A 27,238-nucleotide genomic window follows, 5' to 3' on the forward strand; every position below is an offset into this window, starting at 1 on the left:
CCATCTGACCACATCACTGTCCCACTTAAAAATTCTGTAGGGGTTTCCCACTGCACTTGGAAAAAAAATGGCAATTCCTCTTCAGGGCCTTCAAGGCCCTTCATGACCTGGCCCCTGCCCACCTGGCCAGCCTCACCTTGGCCCACTTTCTGCTCCTTCCCACCCCGGGGCCTCTGTACATGCTGCTCCCTTCACCTGGAGCACTCTTGCCCCAGGTCTTTGCAGAGCTGGCTCCTTCTCACTCTCTGGGCTGTGGCTCTGCTGGTCCTTCCTCAGAGGAGCCCTCCCCGACCACCCTGACTAGCACCTAGTAACCCCTGCAGCACAACCACTGGGCTTCCTCATCACTCCACCCTGTTCATTTCCTTCTACCATTTGTCACAGTCACAATGAATCTTCTTGTTCACTTCAGCAAAACTCATCTGGGCTTGTTTGAGTGCCTATGACAGGGCCTTGCCCTAGCAAGTGCGCAGCAACTATCTGCTGAATGATAAGAAAGCCTCTCAGTTTCACCTCTCATCCCTCCCACCTGCTGGCTGAATTACTGCAAACCCATTCTGAGGGGTGCAGAGTGGGTCAGCCAACTAACTGACCAACTGCCCCCCAGCAGCCCCACACGGCTCATAGGAACACAGTTCAGTCGCTGTCTGTGCCACCCCCTGCAGACTGGCTCCAGATGCCTGCCTCTCGGGACACCCTGCTGCCTCGGAATGCTGCCACTCACCCTGGGGAACGGGCAGTGATCCAACGGATATGCCACAGGCTCTCATGCCCCTTCTTGCTCTGCCCTCTACCATAGCCCAAGTGTCCTCAGGAAACGGGTCCTCACTCCTGCGGGCACAGTCCACACTCACCACCAGGCAAGTGACCCTCTATTGTGCTGACAGCCTCCTCGTAGGACTTTTCTGTCCAGGAATGACTGATGCTTTCTTGGGCAAGAGCCTGGGTTGGTCTGCCTGGACTTTGTAGTCCGCATGTTGAGCACACTGCCTGGCACATGGCCGGTGCTCCACATGCATTTGCTGGATAACTAATTACCTGAGGAAATTCATCAGAAACTGCAAGCCTATTCCTCCTGATCACTTAAGCCTCCAAGAGGCCTCTCCTCATTGCTCAGGCGGATGTAGTACCCTCTACCCTCAGCCTGCCCCACCACATTACCTAGTTTTATTTTCACTGTTGCACTTCTCGCTACATGGGATTATTTTACTTGGTTACTAGTTTACTGTCTGTCTCCTCTAAGAGAATCCAGATTCCATGAAAGCATTTGTTTGGTTCACCACTGCATCCCTAATACTGATCCCAGTGCCTGGCATCTAACAGGGGCTTCCAAAATATTTGTTGGAAGAATGAATGAATCAATACACGAATAGCATTAGCAGAAAATGGAAGAAGGAGTTCAATTTCCTTGAATATACAATTCTACTCTTCTAAGAAGAAATTCCCAAGAAAAAGAGGTAGGATGCCCAGGCGGGAACACGGGTGAGTGGACTCTCCAGCGCATAAGGTGGATGAAGGTGCACAGCAGCACACCCGGTAAGCCATGACGTCTCTGCTCCCTGCACAGGTCAGGGCTGCAGGGAGGAAGACCACGGAGAACGCCAGTCACCCAGAAGATGAGGAGCCTGCCAACTGTCCCATGGAGCCTGGCATCTACACCACACAGACAGCACCTTCTTTGCTGAAGCCCTGAGCTACAGGCTGCCAGGAAGAGATGGCCTTGGGGGTGTGCCACATAGCTGAGCAGCAACCAATCAGCAAACTCTGGCTGAGCACTGACTGAGTGCCAGGCGGTAGGCTGGGTACTGCAGGGAGCACATGGTTTCTGCCTTCCAAGGCCTAGCAGTCCAGAATGGGACAGAAAAAATACAGAGAGAAGGAGGTATTAAAAAGTGCCACAGGAACATCATGGAGATTAAAACACATCTGGTCTTCCCAAGATGTTGTTATGAAAATGAAAAGACATGCCATAGACTTGGGGAAAATCATTGCTAAATGCCTCTGATAAAGGACTTGCATTCAAAATACATAAAGAACTCTTGAGGCCGAGGTGGGTGTATCACTTGAGGTTAGGAGTTCGAGACCAGCCTGGCCAACATGGCAAAACCCCGTCTCTACTAAAAATACAAAAATCAGCCGGGCGTGGTGGCGCACACCTGTACTCCCAGCTACTCAGGAGGCTGAGGCAGGAGAATTGCTTGAACCTGGGAGGCGGAAGTTGTAGTGAGCCCAGATTGCGCCATTGCATTCCGGCCTGAGCAACAGAGTGAGACTCCATCTTAAAAGAAACAAAACAAAAAAACCCAAAAGTCTCGAAACACAACAATTTTTTTACTCAACTCAATTTAAAAAATGGGCTAAGTATTCGAAAGACTCTTCACCAACGAAGACATGTATGGCAAAAGAAACACATGAAAAGATGTTCAATGTCATTAGGAAAATGCAAATTAAGATCATAAGATACCACTGCAAACCTATTAGAATGGTGAAAACTAAAAAGGTGACCACATCAAATGTTGGAAAGGAAGTAAAGGAACTAGAACTCTTGTACACTGGTGATGGGATATAAAATTATACAGGCATCTTGGAAAACAGTTTGGCAGTATCTTAAAATGGAAGCAAACATACACATATCTCCCATAATTATATGAGAAATATGATTCAGCCATTCCATTTCTAGGTATTTATCCAAGAGAAAAGAACGTATATGCTCATACAACTCTCTGTATGCGCATACATTGTATGGGGCCACACAAATGCTCACAGCAGCTTTGTTTGTAATAGTCCAAAACTGGAAAGAACCCAAATTTCCATTAACAGATGAATGAATAAACTGTGGTATGTTCATACAATGGAATGTTACTCAGCAAGAAGAAATGAACTACAGATACACACATCATCATGATGGATCTCAAAATAATTATGTGGATTGAAAGAAGCCACATGAAGAGGAGTAAATGTTGCATGACTCTGTTTATACAAAATTTTAGAAAGTGCAAACTAATCTAGAATGACAGGAAGCAGATTGGTGTTACTTGGGGAGAGGGGTGTGGGAAGCAAGGGAGGGGCATGAGGAAATGTTTGGAATGCTGGATTATACACCGTCTTGATCATAGTGATGATTTCATGGGTATTTACATATGTCAAAACATCAAATTGTGCACCTTAAATATGTGCAGTTTATTGCATATCAATTAGACTTCAATCAAACTTTTTCTTTAAAGGTGCTATGCTTCTGGCCAAGATGGACTGAATTTATCCTTCTGATTCAGGCAACTTAGAAAGCAAGACAATATATACAAAACAATGGTTATCAGACTCTGCATGAACAGGCAGCATAGGAGAGAGATCCCTGAGAGAGAGAAGCACAAAGGCGGTGGCCCAGTGATTGCTCTAGCTTGCTGTCCAGTGAGAGTATCCAGGCCTCAGCACAGGGACAGAAAACCCAAAGACTGTGGTTCTCTCAGAAAAGGCAGAGTCTGGAGTTCAGGGAGATCAAAGGGTTAAAATTCATGGACAAGAGAAACGAAGAGAGAGCTGCAGAGAGAGAGCTCAGACATGTGCAGAGGGTTCCTTTAGAGCCTTGCTGTGTTCTGGTCTGTGCATGCACATGAAGAAAGGGAAAGACCTGCCAGAATGAAGCCTGTGGAACAATTCCTGGAGCTCACACAGGGCTGGCCAGTGTGGAGAGACCACCTCACCATGGGACACGGTAGAGTCTCAGAAGGGTAATGTCTCAGTAGTAGGGCGAAGTTAGTCCTAAACTAAAGGCTGTCTGGACCAGCTCTCACAGAGCTTAAAAGCAAGCCTCAAAAAAGGATCAAACCAACTCCAATTAACTTAACCATCAGCCCAAAAATATTTACAGGAAGAATCCAGCATCCAACTGTGTAAAGACCACAGTAACTGTCAACCAATCAAAAATGACCAGGCATGCAAAAAATGGGGGAAGGAATCCAAAAGCAGGAGAAAAATCAGTAAGAGAAACACAGCTAGAAATTATATACGTGACAAAACACAAGAAATCAAAAGGGAAATTGTATAAAATTTAAAGCTGAATGAACCTCATATGTTAAAATTTACTGGATGCAGGTAAAGCAGTGCTTACAGGGAAATTTATAGCATTAAAGTCATAGACAAGAAAGGTTTAAAAATCAACGACTGGAAAGGGAATAGCCTGAGGGATATTTTTCCGATAATGAAACTGTCCTATCTCCTGATTATGTGGTGTTCACACCTATCCATACATGTCCCAAAATTCACAGAATTAAATACAAAAATGAGTTAATTTTATGGTATGTTAGTTTAAAAAAATAAGCTGATTTGCTTAAAAAAATCAGTGATCAAAGCTTCCTACGATGATTAAAATCAATAATTAAAGTTTCTTCTTTTTTTTTTTTCACAGCAGAGACAAGTGAACATTTATTTTTATGCCTTTCTTCCCATGTGTATTTCAAGTCCTTTTTCAAAACAAGGCTCCAGGACTGTCCATAATCTTCAATTATGTCCTTGGGCTTGGTCGACTGCTGCAGGAGTCTTAGGGAGCCTTGTACAAATGCTAGAGTGACTCATTTACCAACATTAAACCCTAGGATACATGCAGCAAAGCAGGACTCCTTCCTCCATGGAATGTGCCAATTTCGATGACGCAGCACCCAATGTAGAAAACGCTGGAATTTTTCCATGGAACTAGACTGTGATGAGAGGTGCTTGACATGAACATAAGCTACTGTCTTTTCTTTTCTTTTTTTTGAGACGGAGTTTCACTCGTTGCCCAGGCTGGAGTGCAATGGCGTGATCTCGGCTCACTGCAACTTCCGCCTCCCAGGTTTGAGCAATTCTCCTGCCTCAGCCTCCTGAGTAGCTGGGATTACAGCCACGTGCCACCATGCCCAACTAATTTTTGTATTTTTAGTAGAGACGGCATTTCTCCATGTTGGTCAGGCTGGTCTCGAACTCCCAACCTCAGGTGATCCACCCACCTCAGCCTCCCAAAGTGTTGGGATTATGGGTGTGAGCCACCACGCCCGGCCAGCTACTGTCTTTTCTTTGACCCTTCCTTTCCAGTTTTTGAAGATAGAGCACGAAATAATCTTCTCTGAAGATACTTGATAAAAATTCCCAAAACAACAAAACACATGCTTCCACTTCGTTGATAAAAAATTTATCAAAGTTTGGCACCTGGGTCTAGTTCAGCTGGTGGATGAGCTGATTGATGCGTTCACCCCGATAGTCAGGTGTGCCCATCTCCTTGAGGAAGCCCACTCTATTTTTGGTAGCATGACGAGCCACTGAGAGGTGGAAAGGGCGCAAGAAGCATGAGATCTCCTGGAAATGCTTCCCTGAGAAGGCAATTTCATGAATGATGTCTTCCAAGCAAATGACGCCAAACTTCCTCAGGTGCTCCTCAATCACTGTGTTGTCTGTTAGAGGGATGGTCTTATTCTTGACCTTGGCTTGTCCATGTTTCAAAATTAGTTCTCGGACAGACTTCAGATTTGGAAATCCGCAGGTCACATAAGGTTCCACTATATGCAGCATTTTTAGATTCTGGGGGGTGACATTTACAAAGACACCACCAAAAATTTTCTTTAGGCAAAGTGTTGCAATGGTTCTCTGCACCGGTAAACTCACGCCATCAATCCTTTCGATGCATAAAACAAAGGCCAAGGAATGTTTATCTGGCAATTCCAAGGCAAGAGGTTTCACTTCTAGTCGTCTGAGACGCACCTTGTCACGTTTCTGCCGCCAGGAATCATGTAGGATTGATTCCAGTCGCTTAAACCTGAGCCCTTTTCCTTCCTTCTGCTTCTTCTTTCCCAAAAGTGCCTGCTTTGCCTGGGTGGCTTCAAGGGCTTGATAAGCCTTCCTCTTTTTCAGGAGATTTTCTGGAACCAAAGGGATTTTTCTTTGCTCTTGCTCCGCCATCTTTCTAGTGGTACAGCTACTGATCATGCAACCCCACCACATAGAGAAGACAGCACGTGCTCTGTTTACTTGACCATAGAGACGCCTGTTCTAGCTCACGCTGGAGGACCCAGTCAGCGTTAACTTAGCCGCAGTGAGCCGTTGAGGTCCCGCTAACCCTGATTCCTGCCAAAAATTGCATGGCTTCCAGGGTTTTTAGAGCCTATGTCATTTTCAAAACCCAGCCCTTTTCTTGTAAGTTACAGTTTCATTACAAGCGGCTTGGCTGTGGAAAATAAGGTGCTTCCCACAATGCCTAAAGCTTCTTTATAAGAAGCTATAAAACAAAAAGTAAATTAAATTGGAAGCAGCAGAAGGTAAAAAAAAAAAAAAAAAAGAACAGAAATCAATAAAATCAAGAACAGCAGAACAACAGAGGGCAGCAATAAAATTAATAACCCTCTAGCCAAAATGATTAGGAAAAAAAATGAACACCTAAATTATCAATACCATGAATCAGAGAAGGAACATCACTACAGATCCTACAGACATTAAAAAGATAATAAAGGAATATCATAAAGTTTATGCCAATAAATTTGACAGTTCAGATGAAATGACAAATTCCTTGAAAGACACAGGTTACCAAAGCTCACTCAAGAAGAAATACATAACCTTGCAAAGCCCTATACCTACTGAAGAAATTGAGTGGTTAAAAACCTTCCATCAAAGACAACTCCATATTCAGATGGCTTCACTGGTTGAAGGAACATTTAAGGAAGAAATCATACTACAAAAATTCCTCCAGAAAATCAAGGAGGAGAGAATAATTCTCAATTCATTCTATAAGGGGAGCATAACCCTGATAGCAAAACCAGACAAGAGAATTACAAGAAGACTACACACCAGTATCAGTCATGAACATAGATGCAAAAATCCTTAATATCTATGATTTGCTATGATTTGCTCACACACTGATAAAGAACGGCAGTTCTCTACGGATGTGAACCCATGTGCTGAAATATGATGACGTGAGCAGAGCAAGGTAGAAAGCACAATATGGGTATCTCCATTTACAGCTAAGTGGGCAATCATACAAATAAAACCATATATACTCCTACTGGGGTTTGTTTGGCTATCTTTAAAAAGACACAAGAGAAACCAGTAGCAGGAACTGCCTTTGAAGAGGAGAGCTGGGGTCAAAGGTGGGAGACTTTTTTCACTATATACTCTTCTGCCACCAATCAACTTATTTATCATGATTAATGATTTAAGAACACATAAACTGAGTTATATCATGTATGTTCTAATGCCTCTAGCCATAGGCTGTCTTAGTAAAACCCAATTCTGTCTACTCCCCAATAAGCTTATAAAAAACCTACTAAAACATCACTTGATTTTTTACTATGCCAAGCCCAGCTTTTGGCAGGGGTTAGAAGGAATATTCCTGAATTCTTCTTTGAAGAGATTCTGATGTGGAGGTTTCAGAACGTGCCCATGTCAAGCTAGGCAGGGCAAACAACAGTAACTATTCCCAGGGGTCGGCAGCAAGGTGGTGAATGAATGCATCCTAACAAAACCTGTCAACACCACGAGAGTTGGATACTGGCCAAGCAGCCTTAACAGGGGAAGCCAGAGAACTACACCTTTCTTCAGAAAGGAAACCTATGCTTCCACAAAGTCCACCCAGGGTCTATTTCAGCTCTGAACCCAGAATAAGAACACCAAGTGTTATAAATAGCAAAACCAAGATTACAGTTTGAGTGATTTCAGTTCTGATGTTAGGAAAGAGGTCGGATGCTAAGTCACTTGTAAATCAAGGGGTCAAAAGAAAACCACAGGGTGAATGTAGTCATCCTGGGTTAGGCAGTCAAGTCACCTTCCTCCATACTGCCTGAGTAACCAATTCCGGTGGCTTCAGTTGGTAGAAAAACACCTGAGAAATTCTAATGAAGCTAAAGAGGAGCGAGAGTCAAAACCAAAAAGGACCACCAAAACCAGAAAGGAAATTCTGTACAGAAAGCACCTTTCTTTGTCCTCTGTGCAGCAGAGGGGAAGGATGCTATGCGTATGCAGAGCCCAGAGAGGAAGTCAGGCAAGGCAAGGGTGCTTACCTTTATTATGAGACATGGCATAGAGGAGGCAGAGCACGAACAGGGCATGGTAATCATCATCCGGGCTGTCCAGCGCGTGGTACACCATATCCAGGAATGGTCTGGAAAAGAGGAGGGGCATGTATGAGCCTCATGGTGCACATGGGTGAACACCTCCCCTCTCTAACCTACACATGGGGTGCTAGCTGCCTTTGACACAGCTCTTTAGGCCACAACTGTGTGCCTGGTCCAGCACCAGGCACTGAGGACACAGACAAATGAGAGACAGGCTCTGCCTGGGAAAGTTGCTACCAAGAGGGGAACCTGACCAAGGAACAGACTGCTTACTTAGTCACACAACAATCATTCACCAGGTATTCCAGACACAGGGAATCAATTATACAAACTCCCCACACCAAAGCTCCCGTGTCAGCTGGTAGAGACAGAACAAATAGACATCAATGCAAAGTGATGAGTGTCACAAGCCAATGAAGAAAACAGGACAGTGTGATGTCACACAAGGCACAAACAACAATCCAAACAAGTTCAAGAACATGAGCCCTAGTGCCAGACTGCCTGGGTTCAAATTGTGATTCTGCCTCTTCTTAGCTTTTTTTTCAGCAAACCCTTGGGCGAGTCTCATAAAACCTCTCTATTTCCCCATCTGTGTGGGGTGGATTCCAACCTTGCAGGATTATTGTGAGGATTCAAGTGTAACGAAGACTGAAAAGCATTTAGCACAGGGCCAGGCACTGTGGGTGGTGCCAATGCATGGGAGCTGCTATTTGATTTCCATTTTTAATATACCAAGGGCACTACTTCATGATTTCACTTTGGCAGGGTCCTGACCCAGCAATTTCTCAGGCCGACTTTCTCTGACTGCGAAGAATTGATAGTGAGGTCTCTCACCTCTGATGCTTTGTGGGTGAGATCTGTAGAGAGGCTGCAAATATCGGAAACGGCACATCCCAAATGCTGTCTTTCCAGGTGAAGGGCCTCACAGAAAAATACTCTTCAACACCAGAATAGAATATGCACAGGTCTGGCCCACAGGCCAGAGGCTCTGATCCGCAGACTGTCTGTGGCTGCCCCCTCTGAATGCCAGGCTGAGGCCAAGAGAACAGAGCACCTTCATGAGTGACCAAGGGCACATTTAATTTCTGGAAGGACACCCAAGCTCCAATGAACATTGGATGCCTGTGGGGAGTTAAAGGGGACTGTGGAGAAACAGGCAGTGTTCACTATATAACCTTTGACACACTTTTGAATTTTTGACTCTATATATGTATCTCTGATACAAAATATTTCATTGAAAAATGCAAAAAAAAAAAAAAGGAAAAATGTCCTTGTCATAACATTTCAAACACACACGTGACACACAAAAACTAAAAAGAAAAAGAAAATCTTAAAGGGGACATTTATGTTCTGTCCTCATTTCTCCACAGCCCCAGATGGGGCACCACCTTTCAGATGTGTTAATAGTTTTGCCATGTGTAGATTTGAGTTCTGAAAGCCTCCAGCAAGAACACTTGCAAACTTAGGGGTAGGATAACATTTTCTTGTAAACCAGCTGCTTGAAATTTGGATTATATTTCCATTTGGGAATAATACGAATAACCAAATGCCAATAGCTGGGTGGGTACCATCTTTTATGAGATGAAGTATTATAAAACCATTAAGTGTTTTGTTTACACAGGGTAGAATAAGGTGAAAAGTTTGCTTGGGAGTTGATATTAGATGGAAAAAAAAGAGGAATACAAAATTATAGACACAATACAGTCCAAGCTTCTGGGAGAAGAGAGGGTGAAATTCCCAGAAAGTTCACATCGGAAGAAAAAAAAAAAACCAGTAAAAAATAACCCAAATGGTAGTCCCACTGACTTTGAATGCTAGCAATGAAGACTTTTTTCCCCCTCTTTACGCTTTTCAAGATTTTGCATACTTTCATAATTTTAAACTTTTTTTTTTTTTTAAGAAAAGAAACAATGTTTTGAAAGCTTTAAGTTTCTTAGGCATATATATATATATATATATATATTTTTGTTGTTGTTTGTTTGTTTGTTTTTGAGATAGAATCTCGCTCTGTTGCCCAGGCTGGAGTGCAGTGGCGTGATCTCGGCTCACTGCAAGCTCTGCCTCCCGGGTTCACACCATTCTCCTGCCTCAGCTTCCTGAGTAGCTGGGACCACAGGCACCTACCACCACACCCACCTAATTTTTAGTATTTTTAGTAGAGACGGGGTTTCACCCTGTTAGCCAGGATGGTCTCGATCTCCTGACCTTGTGATCTGCCCACCTTGGTCTCCCAAAGTGCCGGGATTACAGGCGTGAGCCACTGCACCCGGCCTCTTAGGCCTATATTTAACCCCCAGTGCAGATAGAGCCCATAATATATAGGGAATATAAAAAGTCTGTTTTTTAGCATGCTGTTTCTTGGGGCAAGTGGACCAATGCCAAGATCCAATTCACAGCCTAGAGAACAAATGGCCACCTTCCCTCCCACTCCCTGCCTCCCTCCCTCCCTGCCAGGAAGTGGGGGGACAGAGGGCAGTGGCAGTTTCTTACAAGCTGCAACTCGATACCTTGACAAAGGAGAAGGCCGCTCTCCACCTGGGCCAGTCTCTACCCTGGCATTCAGTCTCAGAGTCTAGCAGAGATCTGGCCCGGATTCCCAGGTCTGCATGCGGCCTAACTCAAGGCAACGGAATCAGCTTCCATTAGAAGCCATTGTGCTTCAAGATGCCCAAAGTTAAGAAACAATCTCAATCAACTCTAAGAAAACCCTTCTCTCCACCAAAATTCAGAAAAAAAGAAGTCATCAACCCCAATATTCAAACATAACATTTTGGTCTGTTTTTTAACCCTTTTTTTGGTGGCAGGAGGAATACGTGGGTATTTTTCTTCCATTAGCAAAGCTACAGTATTACCATACTACGAAAAGTATGTTCTGTTTCCATTTATCAAATCCTAAGGAACTGAAGACATCATGACAGTATTCACCTAAAAGCAGCAGCTGATATTCTTTGAGACAGAGTCTCATTCTGTTGCCCAGGCTAGAGTGCAGTGGTGCAATCATAGTGCATTGCAGCCTTGACCTCTCTGGCTCAAGCAATCTCCCACCTCAGCCTCTCAAGTAGCCGGGACTACAGGCAACCTGCTACCATGCCCGGCTAATTTTTTAATTTTTTTGCAAAGATGGGGTCTCACTATGTGACTAGACCAGTCACAAACTCCTGGGTTCCAGTGATCCTCCCGCCTTGGCCTCCCAAAGTGCTGGGATTTCAGGTGTGAACAACCATGCCTGGCGTGATCTCCTATTAAGCAGATACCTCTTCCTTTGCTTAAGCACCACCCCACTACTGGTTATTTGGGGCTCTTCTAATTATTTAGAGTCTAAAGAACGCTGTGCCAAGGTTGTCCCCAACCTTCTGTGTTTAGAATTACTTCCTTATTTTTCAGAGCTTTGGGAGTTACATTTTTTGCTGTGAAGTAAAATCTAAAAGGTCTTTGGACTCCACTGTTTTTTTATTTAGCAAAAAATAAAATGGGTCCCTTGCACATCGGATAAAAATTAATCCCGTCTATTAAGTCATTGAAACGTTTGCCAAACAAAGAGACAAATAAGATATGGAGGAAAAAAATTAATGGACTTCACATCTTCACTTGAAGTTGGATTACTAAAGAGGATGGGGGGGCCATATGTATTTCCACCACCCCTCCCTAGGGGCTGAGGAAGTGAATGCCTCGCAGGCTGACAGAGAAATCCTGGTGTGGTGCATTTATGAACAGGAAGGTAGTGCTAATCAAGAGGCTGTTGCAGGGGTCTGTGCGGTGGGGCTGCAAGATAAGGAAATAACTCTGAAATGAAGAAGCCCTGCTACCACCTCCCAGCATACACTGGGAGTAGCCTTCCCTCCAATCCCATCGTGGAGGGGCTGGTGCTATGGCAAGGTTCCAGGAAATGTGGGGTCACCCAGGTTTAAGAAGACGTAGCTACAGATGGCCATCGATGAAATGAACCATCAGGCAAAAAGTCAAAGGTGGATGGCAGCACCAACTCATGTGGCCGAGTCAAGAGGGCAGGCCCTATAGATGGGGTACGTGTATGTGTGTGCGGGACAGGGAATGAACCAGGCAGGGAGATCCAAGCCCAGCTACTGAGGGGATCCTTCCTCGGAGCAGCAGAGCATTTCTAGGAGCAGCCAGTGTGAAGCAACCCATGTCCTTTAGACAGAGCCAAGCTCCAAAGTGCCAGGAGTGGGGCAGGGAGAGTTGTGCTATCCTGGCGAATCTCTTTGCAAGTGAGTGAGCATTACAGTGTTGAGTGATGGCTCTGTCTCCATGCCTCTGGGTGGCCAGAGCTGGAGAAGCAGGGAAAGAAAGGGGGGCAGCACGGTCAGGCTGAGGGACAGAAGAGGCTCTGGCCCTAGGGCTCAACCTCCCCACTGAGCCCTCTCCTTTTCCCCGAGACAGCACTCAGCATGGGCTTCTCAGCAGCTACCTGCTCCATTGCGTGCTTTCGGAGCAGGTGGCGGCAGCGCTCTTCTCCTCGTCCGTGGTGTTCTGCTCCTGCACGGAGGTGCTGGCAGCCAGCTCTGAGAGCTTGCTACGCTCCATGATCACCATCTCGATCTCTGGAAGCCAAAATGGAGACTGGGATGAGTCCAGACAGCTTTTCAGCCCTAGATGTATGCACATGCTCATGTTGGAGAATAAATATGCATAAATGACTGCAAACACGTCAAGCACATGTCCGTCAGCAGTGACCTGAACACCAGCGACACATTGGGATGGAAATAAGACAGAGGCAGGAGCCTCTCTTTCCATTCATCACGGCAACACCAAGAAATGTGTTTCTGTTTTTGACAACAAAACACAAATTGCAATCATCTATTCTATTTCAAGAGTTTAAAATGGTCTTTTTTACTTTATTGATACCACATTTCCTTCCCAAGGGATCTGAGGCAGCTGAGAAGATATGATACGTGGTTGATAAACATAATCAACCTCACTGACAATATTCTAAAGCTCCTTACTTTTTTTTTTTTTTTTTTTTTGAGACGGAGTCTCGCTCTTGTCACCCAGGCTGGAGGGCAGTGGCGCAATCTCAGCTCACTGCTACCTCCGCCTCCAGGGTTCAAGTGATTCTCCTGTCTCAGCCTCCTGAGTAGCTGGGATTACAGGCACCCGCCACCACACCCAGCTAATTTTTGTTATTTTTCGTAGAGACAGGGTTTCGCCATGTTGGTCAGGCTGCTCTCGAACTCCTCACCTCAGGTGATCCGCCCACCTCGGCCTCCCAAAGTGTTGGGATTACAGGCGTGAGCCACCGTGCCTGGCCTAAAGCTGCTTACATTTTTAATAGAAAGCTCTGATGTGACTGAAACCTTTTGTTTTCCTTTCCTACTTCCAACTTCCAGAAGGCAGAGAGAGATTAGGAACCTCATTTTTTCTCCCCATTAAACAAGGGTAACCTGTATCAATCAACTTAAGCATGGTGTGCATTTTTATTTTTCAGAGAAAGTTATGAACCACCAAAGAAAACATTTTGAATTAAAGGTGGACGAGGGTTGGGCTTTATGGTGTCCCCATCATAGAGTTCTTGGCTGTGTGGGTGTGGACTTTCAAACAGCCCTCAGAACTCAGAGTTCACATCTTTTTCCCCACCTTCGGGAGACATATAGGGGGTTAAAAGAGATGACAAAATGTGAACCTGCACTTTTCCAGAGGGATGTGAACACATACCTTGGGCTCAGACACAGCCCCTGCCATGGTCTCCCTCCCCCCTGGCTCATGCAGGGACCTCTGCCACCTCTTCTGCCACCCTAATGTATTCCCCACACAAACCCGAGTGATTTTAAAGAAATTAGCTCATGTCACTCCTCTGTTCAAAACTCCCAGTGCCTATCCATCCCTCTGAAGATGAAATGCAAACACACGGCCTGGCCCCTGTCCACCTCTGACCTTACCTCCTGGCCGTCCCTGCCTGGCTGGCTCACGCTGCTCCAGCTGTGCTGGGCTTCTCACTATCTCTTGAACGTCCCAAGCTTGTCTCTTTTTTTTTTTTTTTTTTTTGAGATGGAATCTTGCTCTGTCGCCCAGGCTGGAGTGCAGTAGCATGATCTCGGCTCACTGCAAGGTCCGCCTCCCGGGTTCACACCATTCTCCTGTCTCAGCCTCCTGAGTAGCTGGGACTACAGGCACCTGCCACCACGCCCAGCTAATCTTTTGTATTTTTATTACAGACAGGGTTTCACCGTGTTAGCCAGGATGGTCTCCATCTCCTGACCTCATGATCCACCCGTCTCAGCCTCCCAAAGTGCTGGGATTACAGGCGTGAGCTATCGCGCCTGGCCCAAGCTTATTTCTATGCAAGGATCTTTACACAGTAATTTCCTCTGCCTGGAAGGCTCTCACCTCAGGTCTCTCCTAGCCAGGTGTGACTGGGGTGCAACATTCAAGGCTCAGCTCACATGTCGCCTCCACGGAGACATCTTTCTGGACGCCCTCTTCACCTTTTTTTTTTTTTTTTTTTTTTTTTTTTGAGACAGGGTCTTGCTCTGTCACCCAGGCTAGAGTGCAGTGGTGTGATCATGGCTCAATGTAGCCTTGCCCACTTGGGCTCCTGAGTAGCTAGGAACACAGGTATGTGCCACCACACCCGGCTAATTTTTAAATTTTTGTAGAGATGGGGTCTCACTGTGTTGCCCAGGCTGGTCTCAAACTTCTGAGCTCAAATGATCCTCCCACCTTGGCCTCCCAAAGTGCTGGGATTACAGGCGTGAACCACCACAACGGCCTTCATCTGCCTTTTTTTTTTTATACCTCTTTAAAAATTATTATTAACTAAACTAAACTCTACACTTTGGGCAGATTTCATTAGTTTTTCCCAATGTCTTTTTTGTGTTCCAGGATCCCTTTTACATTGATTCCTCATTCTTAGGTTCATCTGGATGTGATGTTTCTCAGACTGTCCTTGCTTGTCATGACCTGGACATTTTGAGGAGTACTGGTCAGGCATTCTCCAGAGTCCCTCAATCTGGGTTTGTCCAATGTCTTTCTGCTATTTAGACTGGGGTTACAGGTTTTGAGGAGGGGGACCACAGAGGGGAAGTACCCTTCTTATCACATCCTATCAGGGCACATACTATCAACATGACTTATAACTGTTGATGTTAATCTCCAAAACTTGGCCACGCTAATGTTCATCAGCTTTCGCCACTGTGAAGTCACTTTTCCTCCTCCTTCCATACCATACTGTGGAAGAAAGTCAGTAAACACAGGCCACACTTAGAGAATGGGGCATTAGGTTCTGAAACCTCTTTGCATATCTCCATAAATTATTTGGCATTCTTCTGTAGAGGAGATTTGTCCTTCCTCCCCCTTATCTTGATTTTACTTAATAATAATATCATTTATTGCGACTTGGCTCTTTTATTCTCTATTGTTTTGCTTCTTTACTATCTGCCTTCCTCCACTAGAACAGGGGTTTTGTAGCTGTCTTATGTGTCTTGTTCTCCACTATCTAATCCAGTGTCTGGTACAGAGCAGGCACACAATAAGTGATAAATGAATGAATGGTCTAACCCAACACGAGATGTTTTGGCAGCAGGCCCGGGTGGCAATGATTCATGGTGGCTGCAATCTGAGGCGGGGTGGGCCACTCCCCGACAAAGTCTGTGATCAACGTGGGCACAAAGTGTCCTCGTGGGGAGATATCTCATGCCCCACGAGACTCTCCCCAGACTGTTAGGCATGACTGTACCTGCAGGCACCCCTTGGCATGGAGGAGCACCCCCCCGATATTCACATGGGCCCTGGCCCTATGTGAGGTTCACTCTCACCATCCCCCTTCCCTCTCATCTGATCTGAAGTCAGATGCCGAAGATCAGAGTCTCCCACAGGGCGGGCACCATCACATAGGTGGGGGCCAACAGTACTTTCTAAGTGGTGTGTAGACAAATGCTTTGTTTGCATAGTTTTGTACTTATTTCATTGTGCATTGGAAGAAAATTCTAGCTGCACAGAAAGCCTTCTGTGGATATTAGTGCTTAGAATAAGGCTAAATTTTGGGAAAAAAACAAGTGAATCAGTTTAAAGAAAGCTATCCAGTAAACAGCAGAGCAAACAGTACACAGATATGGCCAAGAGCTGGAATGTGGGCTGCGCGTGGAGGCTCATGCCTGTAATCCTAGCATTTTGGGAGGCCGAGGCAGGAGGATCCCTTGAGGTCAGGAGTTCGAGATCAGCCTGGCCAACATGGTGAAACCTGTCACAAAAATTAGCTGGGTATGGTCGCGGGCACCTGTAATCCCAACTACTCGGGAGGCTGAGGCATGAGAATCGCTTGAACCCAGGAGGTGGGGGTTGCAGTGAGCCAAGATTGGGCCACTGCACTCCAGCCTGGGTGACAGAGTGAGACTCTGTTTCAAAAAAAAAAAAAAAAAGAAAAAAAATAAAGAGCTCAAATGTGGTGCAGACTGCTGTCTGGGAAACATTACTCTTTCCTTTCTCCCATTTTCACCTTCACCAGCCTCCTTCAGGCACCTAGTGCCCTCCAACTACCCTGGTCATCTCCAAAGTAAGTATGGATCTCAGTGGGCATGCAAGATGATTCCCTAGGCAGTAGGTCTTTTAACGCTTCTCATCTTTTAAAATCTATTTTGTTTTATACTGTCAATAACACTAGCATGATCATATTATATATAATTTATAATACATAAATTATTACACATATTTGGGAGATGTACACTTAAATGTCATATATATATGTTTGCTTGTGTTTACTAACAAGGCTTGCCCTCAGACATCTGAAGACTCCAAAGCAAGCCTGTGAGGCCAGCCTCCTCCTTGTCTCCCAGCCTCTGGCCTCTGTCCTGTAAGGCAGAGGACGTGGTATAGGCCCACCTCCCCTACAGCTGCAAGTTCTCCTTCCCCAGGCTCAGCTCTGCCCTGGTTGGTTGACACAGTGGGAACTCAGCTCCAAGTACTCCCTAAGGTTACAGGGCCAAGCCCCAGTGCCCTGGCCTGGAGGCCAAGCTTTGTGATGTAGTTGTCCCCTTTCTGGCTTAATCTCGGACACCAGCAGAATTCCAGAGCAGAGAAGAGGGTAACGACAATTCAGCACCAAGCTCATCAAACTTTTTTTTAAGCAGCTGAATACTAATTTGAAGGACAATTTTCCAGGGCATCCCACCACAGTCAGCGGATGAGCGCAGAGCTGCTCCAGGAAACGGTGGTGGGCATCAAAAGCCTCTGACTGCCATGGGCTCCCTTGTGCACTCCACAGAGGACCCTTTCTGGAATTCTATGGCTTTACACAAAACTGCCTGAAAACCACCGGCTGGTCCAACCCTGGATACTGAATATGAGTGCACAGAAACCCAGAAGTGCAGTGACTCTTAACACTGCTGGAAGTGCAGCAGTGAAGCCAGGACCGCTCCCCCTTCCTCACCCCCAACCCCCATGTCACATCTTGGCGTAGAACCAGGCCCACATGGGCCTCTCCACACAAAATGGGATTTCCAAACCCTGGCTGTGACACCTGTGCCCACAGCTGCACCTCACAGTCCTCATCCAGCTAGCACAGCTGTAGAGGGAGTGGCTCCACTTAATTTTCTAGATGAATGCTGATCAGATCTTCAAATGTCAAGGAAAGGTTTCTTGCTCTTCTTTTTGATAGTTTTATCCAAACAACTCTTATAGGTACTGAAACAACCTTATAGGTCTGCCAACTCCCTGAAGTTCTATGCAAAGTGCTACGTGGGCATGGGACTAGTTGGTAGCAGGTTTCTAGGGGAAAAGGCTCCCTAGATTCTTACTGCTTTAAAGTGAGTACCATCTTTGGAAGAGGATATCAAAGAGGACTTGACCTCTCCTGATGATCAGGGTCACAGGGAACCCCTCGTAGTGCTACACCTGAAGTCGGCATGGTTCTGTGCCACTGTGGGACTCAACTCCAGTCATCCCTGCTGTCACTGGCCAGCCTCCCTCCCAAGGTGAAGGCGCCACACTGCTGCCACCAAGGAAAGCAGCTCAGTAGGCTATGTGGATACAGAGTTCCACCTATGGTCTCCAAAGCCGGGACTGAGGCGCTGAGGCTGGATTCCCAGAGGGCTCTGACTGAACCTCAGTCATGATACTATTTGGAGTTTGAAGGGACTGAAGCGATAGTTTAGCCCGTTTTGCTCAAACTTCAGTTATTTGCTTGCTTTTATGATTTCTGTCATGTCTCTGTGTCACCTGTACTATTTTTCATTTCATTTGAACTTACATTTTTTTTTTCACTTAAATAAAGCTTAAAAGGAAACTTTAAATCACCATTATACTCTACAACCTAGCAGCCCACTTGTAGGTATTTCTCCACAAGACACACCTCTGGAAGTATGAAAATGTACACGCACAAGGATATTCACTATATTATTTGTAATTGCAAAACACTGGAAACTACCTAAATGCCCAGGCATAACAGACCGATTGAATCAACCATGGTACATACACAAGCACAGCTTGTAAAAAGGAATGAAGAAGATCTGAGAACTGATATGGAATAATTTCCGGAGATATTGCTAAGTGGAAGGAACACATATGCTACCCTGTACTTAAGAAAGGAAAAGAAGAAAACATAAACAAATATGCTTATTTTTACAGAAAGAAACACAGGAAGGATTCTTCTGTACAAAATCGAGTTGGTTATCTATAAGAGACGGCAGGAATGAAATGAAAGGGATGTGGAAAGGAGGAAGGATACTTCAGTTTGCTAATATTCCATGCATTTTTTAAATGAAAATTAAATCAATGAGAATGAGAAGGAAGAAGCCTAAACTGGAAATTTTAAAAAAGAATCCAAATTTCTTATTTTTATTCTTATTTTTTTTGAAACAGAGCCTCACTCTGTTGCCCAGGCTGGAGTGCAGTGGCATGATCTCAGCTCAGTACAACTTCTGCCTCCCAAGTTCAAGCAATTCTCCTGCCTCGGCCTCCCAAGTAGCTAGGATTACAGGTGTGCGCCACCATGCCTGGCTCATTTATGTATTTTTACTTATTTATTTATTTTTGAGACAGAGTCTCACTCCATCGCCTAGGCTGGAGTGCAGTGGCATGATCTTGGCTCACTGCAACCTCCACCTCCCGGTCTAATGAGGTTCTCCAGCCTCAGCCTCCCGAATAGCAGGGACTACAGGTACGCATCACCACGCCTGGCTAATTTTTTTGTATTTTTAGTAGAGACAGGGCGCCACCATGTTGGTCAGGTTGGTCTCGAACTCCTGACCTCAAATGATCTGCCTGCCTTGGCCTCCCAAAGTGCTGGGATTACAGGTGTGAGCCAGCACACCTGGCCTCATTTTTGTATTTTTAGCAGAGATGGGGTTTCACCATGTTTGCCAGGCTGGTCTCAAACTCCTGACTTCAAATGATCTGCCCACCTCAGCCTCCCAAAGTGGTGGGATTACAGGTGTGAGCCACCATGCCTAGCCTGAATCCAAATTTATTTTAAATGAATACCAAATCCACTCTGAATGGGGAAAGGGAGGATGCTCAGACTAATCCGAGTAGCTTATAAACAACAATACAGCAGCTCTTTGAATAACATCATTTCATTCAACATTGTTGCATTATAACATGGATGAAAATAAAAAGAAAAAAACTGATTCCCAGTCCCAGCCACTGTCTATGTGGAGTCTGCATGTTCTCATCATGTCTGCATGGGTTTTTGCCACGTATTCTGGTTTCCTCCCTCATCCCAGAGATGTACATGTTAGGTTCCCTGGCATGTCTACACAGGCGTAGTCTGAGTGAGTGTGGGGGCGTGTCAGTTTGCCCTGTGACAGGATGGTGCCTGTCCAGAGTTGGCTCCCACCTGGCGTCCTGAGGTACCCAGGCTCCAGTCATACAAGATCCTAAACTGGAAATATGCGAGTTGGAAGATAAATGAATACAAACGATTGTCAAATACAATTCATAAAGTAGACAATAATACAAATGCACGACAATAAATGATGTGGTATGAAAGCATTCAGTGAAGCATTCAGCAAGCCTACCAGATCTGTGATTGTTTTTGAACCTCGTGCAGGCAGGAGGTGCTCCTTACGATTTTTCACTTTGCAAACATTTATTCCTTGATTTAACCCACCACCACCATGACTGCTGTTCATTCATTAACTCACCAAAAATTGGGTAAGTAATTATCTTACATGTTTTAATAAATCTTTTTTTTTTTTTTTTTTTTTTTGAGATGGAGTCTCACTCTGTCGCCCAGGCTGGAGTGCAGTGGCGTGATCTCCGCTCACTGTAAACTCCACCTCCCGGGTTCATGCCATTCTCCTGCCTCAGCCTCCCAAGTAGCTGGGACTACAGGCACGTGTCATTCTGCCCGGCTAATTTTTTGCAGTTTTAGTAGAGACAGGGTTTCACCATATTAGCCAGGATCGTCTCGATCTCCTGACCTCATGATCTGCCCGCCTCGGCTTCCCAAAGCACTGGGATGACAGGTGTAAGCCACCACGCCCGGCCCATAAATCTTTCTTAAGTGTATGTTCAGCTCACATTTATTTCAATGTTTAATGCTAGAAGTGTTTTGGGCCTTTACTTAGAAGTTAGATATGTTTTCGTGACCAGAAGTATGCCACATGAACTTAAGTCCTGTTGATATCAACTCATTTATGGTAAAATTGGTTTCTTTAAACATCATTTCCCTTAAGGTCACAGTTTCTAAGAACCTATCCATGATATTCAGTGAGGACTTAGTGTGCTCAGCTATATATCCTCTATTTGGGGATAAGTAAAGTATTGGGGTGGGCATAGGGGAGGGAAAATTGCAAAAACATCCTCAACTGTTTTTTAAGCAATAAACAACTCTAAGTGAAGCAATTCTGAAGCTTTTAGATGCATTATAGGATTGGGCGAAATCAGTGAGTAGATGTTGTTAAGAGTCAGGGCTCTCAGTGCACAAGAAGAAACATACAAATCTAAGATGGGAGAGGACAAGAAAAAAAAAAACCCGTAAATTCACTGGAATTGGGGGTAATGGTATGAACATATGATTTCTAAAATACGTGTGTGTACGCATGTTTATATGTATGTATATGTAGGCACGTATAAATGTACACTTTGTATATGTACATACATAGATTTCCTAGCTTTGTCCACTGAAGGGGCCAAACTGCAAAGATACCTCAGTAGCAATGAGCACATCCAGTGCCCAAATCTTGGCCTCTAATACCCCTGCCCACGGACAGGAGCCAGAGAAACGGTTAATTCCAGGGATAGGCAGAGGAGGTACTAGATGAACACAGAACACCATGTTATGCCAGAAAGTGTAAGAGACTGCTCAAAAAATCACTGGGCAAGCACATGACAGCCAGCTTGAAAGGGTTCCTGCAGGCCAACTCTGGGACAATTTAAGCACCAAAATAATTAAATACAGTAATGCACTATAAACCATTAGAAAATTGGAATCCATGAGTCCACACCAATAATAAATAAATAAATAAATGAGAAGGGAAAGGTCTTGCTTACAACAGAATGCCAAGGGCTGACTTTTAAACACAGAGAGAATGCTGAAGGTGGAAAATTATCTTTTCCTGCCCATCATGGTAGTGACTGAACCAGGCAAGAATCATCAACAAATGCCAAACCTAAGGGGGAATTTTAACAAGGGGCTGAATATCTGTATGATCCCAAAGTGTCTCCCTGTGGACTGCTTATTAGTTGGGAAGAAAAGGAAGGTCATTACACAATACAGAAACTGGGCAACACCTTAGTCATGTGACCAAAATGAACATCACCCAAGAGGGACAGAAGGACATCATGTGCCTCCAGATGTGACACCCTGAGAAGTACATGACACCACCCATGCCGTGTTCCAGCCAAGAATGCATAACCTCAGTCTAATCACAAGGACACATCAGACAAAGACAAAACAAAGGATGTTTTATTAGAACAAAAAAAGGAGGAGGTTCTGTATTCCTCAAAAAAAAAAGTCAATGTTACAAAAGAGAAAGAGACGGTGGAAATGTTCCGGAGTAAGGGAGGCTGGAGGCGTGACAACGGAAGGCACCACCCGCCTCTGGATTGGACCTTGCACTGGAGGAGAGAATATGCTAGAAAGACATTATTAGGCCAATGCAACAGGAACACAGCAGGAGAATACTATGAATTTGACAGCTGCGCTGTGCTCATGAATGAGAACACCTTAATCTTAGCAAATGCTCATGAAGCTTCAGGAGGAAGGGGCATGATGAATGTGTGTGGGGTGTGTGGGGCGCGTGTGCAGACAGAGAAAATACAATAGGAAAGTAAATGGTATGAAATGTTACAGGGGGAAACTGGGTAAAGGGTAAACAGGTGTTCTTTATACTATTTTTGGTTTTGCAACTTTTGTAAATTTGAAATTATTTTCAAACAAAAAGTTTGGGAAAATTACCATGAGCATAAAACCAGTATAAATAGAAAGCAACTATAAAAATATACACGATGAATAAATAAAAAGGTGCTAGGGCCTGTTGTGTGCATTGAGAAAGGGAGATTCATAAACATGGATGAGGTATTCAAGTATTAAATACCTGTCACAGCAAATATGCAGGCTCCCCCCACCCACCCTATCCCCTGCCCTGGAGAAAGTGATTTAGAATTAGAGCTCTTGCACCATCTTCTTTTTTTTAAGAAACAAGGTCTCACTCTGTCACCCCGGCTGGAGTGTGTGGCACGATCACAGTTCACTGTAGCCTCAACCTCCCAGGCTCAAGGGATCCTTCCACCTCAGCCTCCAGAGTAGCTGGGACTACAGGCATGCACCAGTGCGACTGGCTAATTTTTTATTTTTCGTACAGACAAGGGTCTCCCTATGTTGCCTGGCTGGTCTTGAACTTCTGGGTTCAGGTGATCCTCTTGTGTTGGCCTCCCGAAGTGCTGGGATTACAGGTGTGAGCCACTGCGCCTGGCCACCATATTCTTTAAGGCTCTCCCTGTACCATCTAAAACCATCTCCATATTCTGAAGTGGGAGAAATACCTATGTACCCTCAACTCTGCGTATTAAGGCAGCGGAAACTGAAGTACCAAGGCATTAGGCGATGGGTCTCTGCCCCAGGCCACTGTGGGCTCCTTTCTTTGCACTGCCCCCTTGAGTTGTGGAAATGAGTGCCTGCACAGTATCAGTTCCCATGCCAGGCACCATGGCCCGTCATCTCCAACACTCCAGTGCCTAACCTTGTAGGTGGTACAGGCCCCATCACACAACTGAAGTTTCCAGCCTCTGGGAGCTGAGTAATGTGATTACCATCCCACAGCTCATGAGGCAGCAAAGCTGGGAGCAGGAACTCAAATCTCCAACTCATTTTGCTTTGGCCAGTACCACCCAGACCCTCCGCAGCCTCTATCAATTCTACAAAAGCCTCAAAGGCAGGAATGGATCTGTATACCCATGTTTATAGAGGCATTATTCCCAGTAGCCCAAAGTGGAAGCAATCCAAGCGTCCATCAAAAGAAGAGTGGATAAAGAAATGTAGTCCGGCCATATAATGGAATTATTATTCGGCCTAAAAATAAGAAAGAGAAGGAAATCCCAGCACATGCTACAACATGAATGAACCTTGAAGACTTTATGCTAAGTGATGCAAGCCAGGCATAAAAGACAATACTGTATGATTCCATTTGAATAAACGACCTAGAGCAGTCAAACCCATAAAGACAGAACATCAAAGGGTGGGGTGGGGAGTTATTAAATGGGCACAGTTTTGGTTTTACAAGATGAAAAATGAAGAGTTCTGGAGACAGATGGTGGTGATGGTTATACAACGTGAATGTACTTTTTTTCTTTTTTTTGAGACAGAGTCTCGCTCTGTCGGCCAGGCTGGAGTGCAGTGGCACAATCTCGGCTCACTGCAAGCTCCACCTCCTGGGTTCACGCCATTCTCCTTCCTCAGCCTCCCCAGTAGCTGCGACTACAGGCACCTGCCACCACGCCCGGCTAATTTTTTGTATTTTTTTTTGGTAGAGACGGGGTTTCACCGTGTTGGCCAGGATGGTCTCGATCTCCTGACCTCGTGATCCACCCACCTTGGCCTCCTAAAGTGCTGGGATTACAGGCGTGAGCTACCGCACCTGGCCGAATGTGCTTAACACTACTGAAATGTGCACTTAGAAATGATTCAGATGGTAAATTTTATGTTATACGTATTTTACCACAAGTTTAAAAAAAGAAAAAAAAAGGGAACAGGGAAGGTCACATCTTTTCACTTGTTGTCCAAGTAGTGCCTGTGTGGGGAGGCACTGGTGTGGGCTAGGAGAGTCCTGAGGGCCCTCAGCACCCAAAGACGTCCACTTCTGCCTCTCCAAATGACAGCTCTGGCCAGATCCTTGAGCTTCCCTGATACTCTGACACACTCATTTTTCAAATTACAGCAATAATTTAACAACTCGCCCCGGGTGATGTCCATTCGAATCTGATTAATATTTGGTAAATGAAGTGCTTTTCAGGGAAATGGCAGGCATGGCCTCCCAATAGTCTTTGACTTCACAAATTCAAGGATTTTCTCAATTGCTCTCTGTGTTCCATATTCCAGCAATCACAGCAAGGACAGACTGAAAAAAGAGGGCAAGAGGGTAATAAGAAGACCTTCAAAGGAAGGCTAAGGGGAAAGACGCCTGGCTGGTTACCTAGGATATAAGGGACCGCCTGCATGTAATTGGTTGGCTTTTTAGCAGAATTTCAAGAAGCAAACAGCCCCTGACAATGACCAAGAGTGTGTGCGCTAAGTGCTCTAAGTACTGGGGGCAGCCCTTCCTTTTTTTTTTTATTATCTTCTACTGCCCAGCAGGAGATTGAGTTCAGAACGGTTTTCGGGAAGTTGCTCTTCAGAGGCTTTGTCCTAATTCACCTCCAATCCTCCTCCTTATCCCAGTTAAGCCCATCTGAAAAGCTGACAGCCCCACAACATCTCTCTACTGCAACGCCTGGGCCTGCTGATCCTTCTTCTCCCTCTCTTCCCACCATCACACACACACGTCCACACACACCCACTCTCACACACATACTCACACCTGCACACTCACTAAGCTCACTTACTAGCTGTAGAAATTAACAGAGAAATGGGTCCCACAGAAATGTGCTTGGTGCCCAAGCGGAGATCATGCAACCACACTCAAATTGCTGTTCCAGCGCCTCACTCTGCCCTCCACCTTGGCCAGGGTTCGTAGAAAGCTCCTGTGTCACAAGCTGAATGCTACAGTGTTGATGTTCTCACTTACAACAATCTGAGGCCCAGGCATTAGGAAGTCCCCTCTACAGGTGGAGAAGTGCAGAGAGGGCAATTACTTGCCCACAGCCACACAGCTGTTCAGGGGCAGAGCTGGGATTCAGATCTCAACTCTCCGATAGTCAGTCCCTGGCTTGCCCCAACCAAGACACTGCCAGGCCTGGGGCTGGCTCTAATTTTGAAAGAGGGGCTGGAAATGAGGCCGGGTTTCATCTCATTTCAGTAGAGACTTCCAAAATAAAAAGAAAAAGGCAAAGATGGGTCTCTAAACTCCCAGGTACCCTCTCAAACCCAGCTAACCTGGCAAGTTCAAAGGCCTATCGTCTTTACTCCATGCCCTTACTGGAATTTCAACAAATGAGTAGGCTTTGAAGGTCAGGCCGGGCAATTACTTTTTCCATAGGCAAAAAAAACAGTAGTCCAGCCCCATTTTTAGATGAGGAGTTTGAAGGATTCACTCCCTCGGATATGCTTATCAAGTTACTGCTCCAAGTAAATTCCAAAAGAGAGAACTGTCCTTTCAGACTCAAGGGCAAGCTAAAAAACAACCATGTACCCTAGGAAGTCTGCCTTCCTGGGCAAAGTGAATGCTTCTTTGCCTACAGGGAGGATGACATCCTTCTTCTTTTAGTATTTAATTTCTGCAAATTTAGGGGCCCTGTGATTTCTCGGTTGCAGAGTCACCCATTACTTGGGACCTGAGGCAGAGCAAATTCCTCTGTAGACTGGGGAAGGGAGTGGATGGGTCAGGGGTGCATATTCATTTCACACAACTTCCTTGTCTGAGCTTAAATCTGGAGGAGGTGTGAATTCTGGGTGCTGCATTTGTAAAAAATAACAACAACAAAACACACACTAATGCCATATCCAAATCGGGTCATGGCAAAACTCTGCCTCGTGACCACATGCCTTTTTTACTCCTGTATTTTCCCCCTGTCTTTTAAAGTCAAAATGTCACTACTAAAATGAGATTGGCAGGGTATGCAGAGGCAGATGTCAGCATCTCTTTCCTTAAGAGTCACCATGTCTGTCTGTCGACAAGTCCATGGATCTAGGGACAATGAAAGGAGCTTCTAGAGAAGAAATAATGTGGAAGAGAAAAGAGCCACATGTCTATCTCAAAATAGGATGGCAGAAGATGGCCTTCAGACAGAAGAGGAGTACCCAGAAATACAGTGTGACTTTCTAGAGGGAAATCTGCTATTTCTGCTGGCCGAGCATCCACGCCCCTTGCTTCTGATAAATGCATCTCATTTTTTACTGAGGGAGCCACTGTAGTGTAGATTTGTCATGCGGGCCTGGCCAATTGGTCCAGAATATCTCTGGGGGTGGGGGGCGGACCCAAGCTAGGCCCACAGTACCCACAAGCATTGGCCCTAGGACTTCAGTGGCAGACACTGGGAAGGAGAAGCCCCCTCTCTCCACTTGCTGGCCAAGCTGGCAGGATGTGAGCGCACTTGGGCCCAGTCCTGTCCAAGCTTCCCAGGAACATGAACATTAAACACCCTCTTTGCTTAAGCCAGTCTGAGTTAGATTTCTAAATCTTGCAATTGCAAGTATCAACGTATCTTCACTTACAAAAAATAGTCATCATGTGAATTATATTTTCTATATTCAGAAATTTCCAGACAGGGACAATGAGGTCCAGAGCTTCAAGAGGCCATCCAAGACACACAATAAACCTAGATGCTGAGACATGACCGCGAGTCAGATCTCGCATCATCTAGGCACCGCCCAGCATCTACACTGTTCTCTGGTATGCAATGTGAATGAGGAAATGTGCCTGACACCCTTCCGAGTCACAGGAATTAACAGCCGTGCAGTTTCATCCAAACACAGATACAGTCTAAGGAGAGAACACCCACCAATTGCACCTTCACATTTACAAATAATCAAGAGAGCAAATATGTAATTCAGAAAGCTCCAGAATACAAGTGCTGTTGCCTGGCAGGACCGGTCTATGAAAGTTGTATTTATTTATGGT

The 27,238-nt window shown here is 45.2% G+C and overlaps 2 protein-coding genes across 22 annotated transcripts in view; both read right to left on the minus strand.

Annotated features, from left to right (window-relative positions):
• CLEC16A (C-type lectin domain containing 16A) overlaps positions 1-27,238 on the minus strand; it is a 240,763-nt gene that overhangs the window by 152,287 nt on the left and 61,238 nt on the right. For all 21 annotated transcript variants that reach the window (XR_010115778.1, XM_055242568.2, XM_055242566.2 and 18 more), the window contains 2 exons: positions 12,499-12,631; positions 8,019-8,119 (listed from right to left, as the gene is read on the minus strand). Coding sequence is in view for 20 of the 21 variants with exons in the window: in XM_055242568.2 (XP_055098543.1) it covers positions 8,019-8,119; positions 12,499-12,631 (234 nt within the window). In the remaining variant the exon portion in view is untranslated. The remainder of the gene's footprint in view (positions 1-8,018; positions 8,120-12,498; positions 12,632-27,238) is intronic.
• LOC129462526 (ribosomal protein uL30-like) lies at positions 1,814-7,944 on the minus strand. The gene has a single exon (XM_063618240.1). It carries the CDS (start codon positions 5,968-5,970, stop codon positions 5,188-5,190), a length of 783 nt encoding a protein of 260 aa, XP_063474310.1. The 5' UTR covers positions 5,971-7,944; the 3' UTR covers positions 1,814-5,187.

The sequence above is a fragment of the Symphalangus syndactylus genome, chromosome 14, assembly GCF_028878055.3.
Source record: "Symphalangus syndactylus isolate Jambi chromosome 14, NHGRI_mSymSyn1-v2.1_pri, whole genome shotgun sequence".
NCBI lineage: Eukaryota > Metazoa > Chordata > Mammalia > Primates > Hylobatidae > Symphalangus > Symphalangus syndactylus.

Excerpts from the sequence above, each read along its gene's own strand:
- LOC129462526 (XM_063618240.1), bottom strand. The coding sequence starts at position 5,970 with ATGTGGTGGGGTTGCATGATCAGTAGCTGTACCACTAGAAAGATGGCG.